Source organism: Myotis myotis, unplaced genomic scaffold (assembly GCF_014108235.1).
Source record: "Myotis myotis isolate mMyoMyo1 unplaced genomic scaffold, mMyoMyo1.p scaffold_m19_p_19, whole genome shotgun sequence".
Classification (NCBI taxonomy): Eukaryota; Metazoa; Chordata; class Mammalia; order Chiroptera; family Vespertilionidae; genus Myotis; species Myotis myotis.
Genome location: NW_023416323.1, coordinates 6,543,315 through 6,546,663, shown reverse-complemented (window position 1 = coordinate 6,546,663; position 3,349 = coordinate 6,543,315). Strand labels below are relative to the sequence as shown.

The window sequence follows — 3,349 nt, the reverse complement described above, 5'->3', positions numbered from 1 at the left end:
GTAGTTGAATGGATAAGGAACCATAATCCACATATAGGATGTCTATAAGAGACCCACCTCAGAACAAAAGATTCACACAGGATGAAAGTGAAGGGATGGAAAAAAATATTCCATGCAAATGGAAATGAAAGAAAAGTGGAAGTAGCAATACTTACTTTGGACAAAACAGACTTGAAAACAAAGTTCATAAAGGAGACAAAGAAGGTACCTACATGATACCAAAGGGATCAATCTAACCAGGGTATATAACCCTTATAAAATTATATGCACTCCACGTAGAAACATCTATATCTATATATATAAAAGCCTAAGCAACTGAACGACCTAATGACTGGTTGCTATGATGCACACTGACCACGTGGGGACAGACACTCAGTGCACATGATTGGGTTCCCTCCTGTCTGGATCGGGCCTGGGGGCACTGGGCTCCCCCATCTCTGGATCTGGCCTGCGGGGATGAGGCCGAAACCAGCTATCCAACATCCCCCAAGGGGTCCCGGATTGTGAGAGGGTGCAGGCCAGGCCGAGGGACCCTACCGGTGCACGAATCACCGGGCCTCTAGTGTACATATAAAAAAACTCTTGGTGGACTTAAGTGAGAGATTTCACTGTCATCAATGGATAGATCTTCTAGACAAAAAAATCAACAAGGAAACAGTAACCTTAGATGACACACTAGATCAAATGGATTTAGTTGATGTTTACAGGACATGTTATCTCAAAGCACCAAAATATACATTCTTCTCAAGTGCACAAGGAACATTCTCAAATGTTAGGACACAGAATAAGTGTAAACAGATTCAAGAAGATTGAAATCATATCAAGCATCTTCTCGGATCACAATGGCAGGAAACTAGAAATCAACCATAATAAAAAAACTCAAAAACATTCAAACACATGGAGGCTAAGTAGCATGTTATTAGCAATGAATGGGTTACCAATGAGATCAAGGAAGAAATAAAAAATTACCTGGAAACAAATGAAAATGAGCGCACAACAAATCCGAATCTATGGGATACAGTGAAAGCAGTCCCGAGAGGGAAATTCATAGCATTACAGGCCTACTTCAAGAAGCAAGAAAAAGCTGCAGTAAATAACATAATCTTACACCTAAAAGAATTAGAAAAGAAGAATAGGAAAAGCCCAGAGTAAATAGAAGGAAGGAAATAATAAGGATCAGAGCAGAAATAAATGATATAGAGACTAAAAGAAAACAAAAACAAAAGATAAATGAAACCAAGAGCTGGTTCTTTGAAAGGTTAAACAAAATTGAAGAACCTTTAACCAGACTCAAGAAATAAGGAAAGAGGACCCAAATAAACAAAATCAGAAATGAAAGAGGCAAAGTAACACCTGACATCACAGAAATACAAAGGATTGTAAGAAAATATTACAAACAATTATACGCCTACACATAGGACAGCCTGGGTGAAATGGACAAATTCCTAGAAACATACAATCCTCTAAAACTCAATCAGGAAGAATCATAAAACCTGAATAGACCGCTTTTCCGCGCTACCCAGGGAGGGTTCCATACGGCGTTGTTCTCGGTTCCCACGTAACTTAAAGGGAAACTTCACAATGTCCGGAGCCCTTGATGTCCTGCAAATGAAGGAGGAGGATGTCCTCAAGGTCCTTGCAGCAGGAACCCACGTAGGTGGCACCAACCTTGACTTCAAAATGGAACAGTACATCTACAAAAGGAAAAGTGATGGCATCTACATCATCAATCTGAAGAGAACCTGGGAGAAGCTTCTGCTGGCAGCTCGGGCCATTGTTGCCATCGAAAACCCAGCTGACGTCAGTGTCATATCCTCCAGGAATACTGGCCGGCGAGCTGTGCTGAAGTTTGCTGCTGCCACTGGAGCCACTCCCATTGCCGGCCGCTTCACTCCTGGAACCTTCACCAACCAGATCCAGGCAGCCTTCCGGGAGCCAAGACTTCTGGTGGTTACTGATCCCAGGGCTGCCCACCAGCCTCTCACAGAGGCGTCTTACGTTAACCTGCCCACCATCGCTCTGTGCAACACAGACTCTCCGCTGCGCTCTGTGGACATCGCCATCCCTTGCAACAACAAGGGGGCTCACTCAGTGGGTCTGATGTGGTGGATGCTGGCCCGGGAAGCACTCCGCATGCGTGGCACTATCTCCCGTGAACACCTGTGGGAAGCCATGCCTGATCTTTACTTCTACAGAGATCCTGAAGAGATTGAAAAGGAAGAGCAGGCCGCTGCTGAAAAGGCTGTGACCAAGGAGGAATTTCAGGGTGAATGGACTGCTCCTGCTCCTGAGTTCACTGCTGCTCAGCCTGAGGTTGCAGACTGGTCTGAAGGCATGCAGGTGCCCTCTGTACCCATTCAGCAGTTTCCTACTGAAGACTGGAGTGCTCAGCCTGCCACTGAAGACTGGTCTGCAGCTCCCACTGCTCAGGCTACTGAATGGGTAGGAACAACCACTGAGTGGTCCTACGCTGTTCTTCCACAAATTCTTAACAGAACGGAAATAAGGTTGATGGAAAATAAACAGTTTCTAAAAAAAAAACCAAAAAAACCCCCAAATAGACCAATGACACTAATGAAATAGAAAAGTAATAAAAAAAAAAAAACCTCCCAGCAAACTAAAGTCCAGGACTGGATAGCTTCACAGGTTATTTTAACCAAACATTCATATGTTAGAAGAACTAACACATATCTTTTTCAAACTATTCCAAAAAATTTAAGAAAGACTTCCAAGCTCTTTTTATGAGGCCAACACTATCCCAATTCCAAAACCAGATAAAGACACTACAAAGAAAGAAAAATTACAGGCCAGTATCTCTGATGAACATAGATACTAAAATCCTCAAAATATTGGCAAATCAGATCCAGCAATACATTAAAGAGATCATGCACCGCCCTAGCTGGTTTGGCTCAGTGGACAGAGCGTCGGCCTGCAGACTAGAAGGTCCCAGGTTCGATTCCGGTCAAGGGCATGTACCTTGGTTGCGGGCACATCCCCAGTAGGAGGTGTGCAGGAGGCAGCTGATCTATGTTTCTCTCCCATCGATGTTTCTAACTCTCTATTCCTCTCTATAAAAAATCGATAAAATATATTTTTTTAAAAAAGAGAAGGGATCATGCACCATGATCAAGTGGGCTTTATTCTGGGGATGCAAGGCTGATATAATATTTTCAAATCAATAAATGTGATACATCACATAAAATGAAAGATAAAAATCACATGATCATATCTATAGATGCAGAAAAAGCATTTGAAAAAATTCAGCACCAATTTATGATAAAAACTCTCACCAAAATGGGAATACTAGTAAAGGTCTTACATGACAAACCTACAGCCAACATCATACTCA

At 42.6% G+C, this 3,349-nt stretch overlaps 1 protein-coding gene across 1 annotated transcript; it reads left to right on the top strand.

Annotated features, from left to right (window-relative positions):
• The first annotated feature begins 1,566 nt into the window (after positions 1-1,566).
• Positions 1,567-2,583, top strand: LOC118674713 (40S ribosomal protein SA-like). The gene has a single exon (XM_036346766.1). It carries the CDS (start codon positions 1,582-1,584, stop codon positions 2,581-2,583), a length of 1,002 nt encoding a protein of 333 aa, XP_036202659.1. The 5' UTR covers positions 1,567-1,581.
• Positions 2,584-3,349: the final 766 nt, after the last annotated feature.

What these genes read in the sequence shown, in the direction of transcription:
- LOC118674713 (XM_036346766.1), top strand. Translation starts at nt 1,582, where the DNA reads ATGTCCGGAGCCCTTGATGTCCTGCAAATGAAGGAGGAGGATGTCCTC.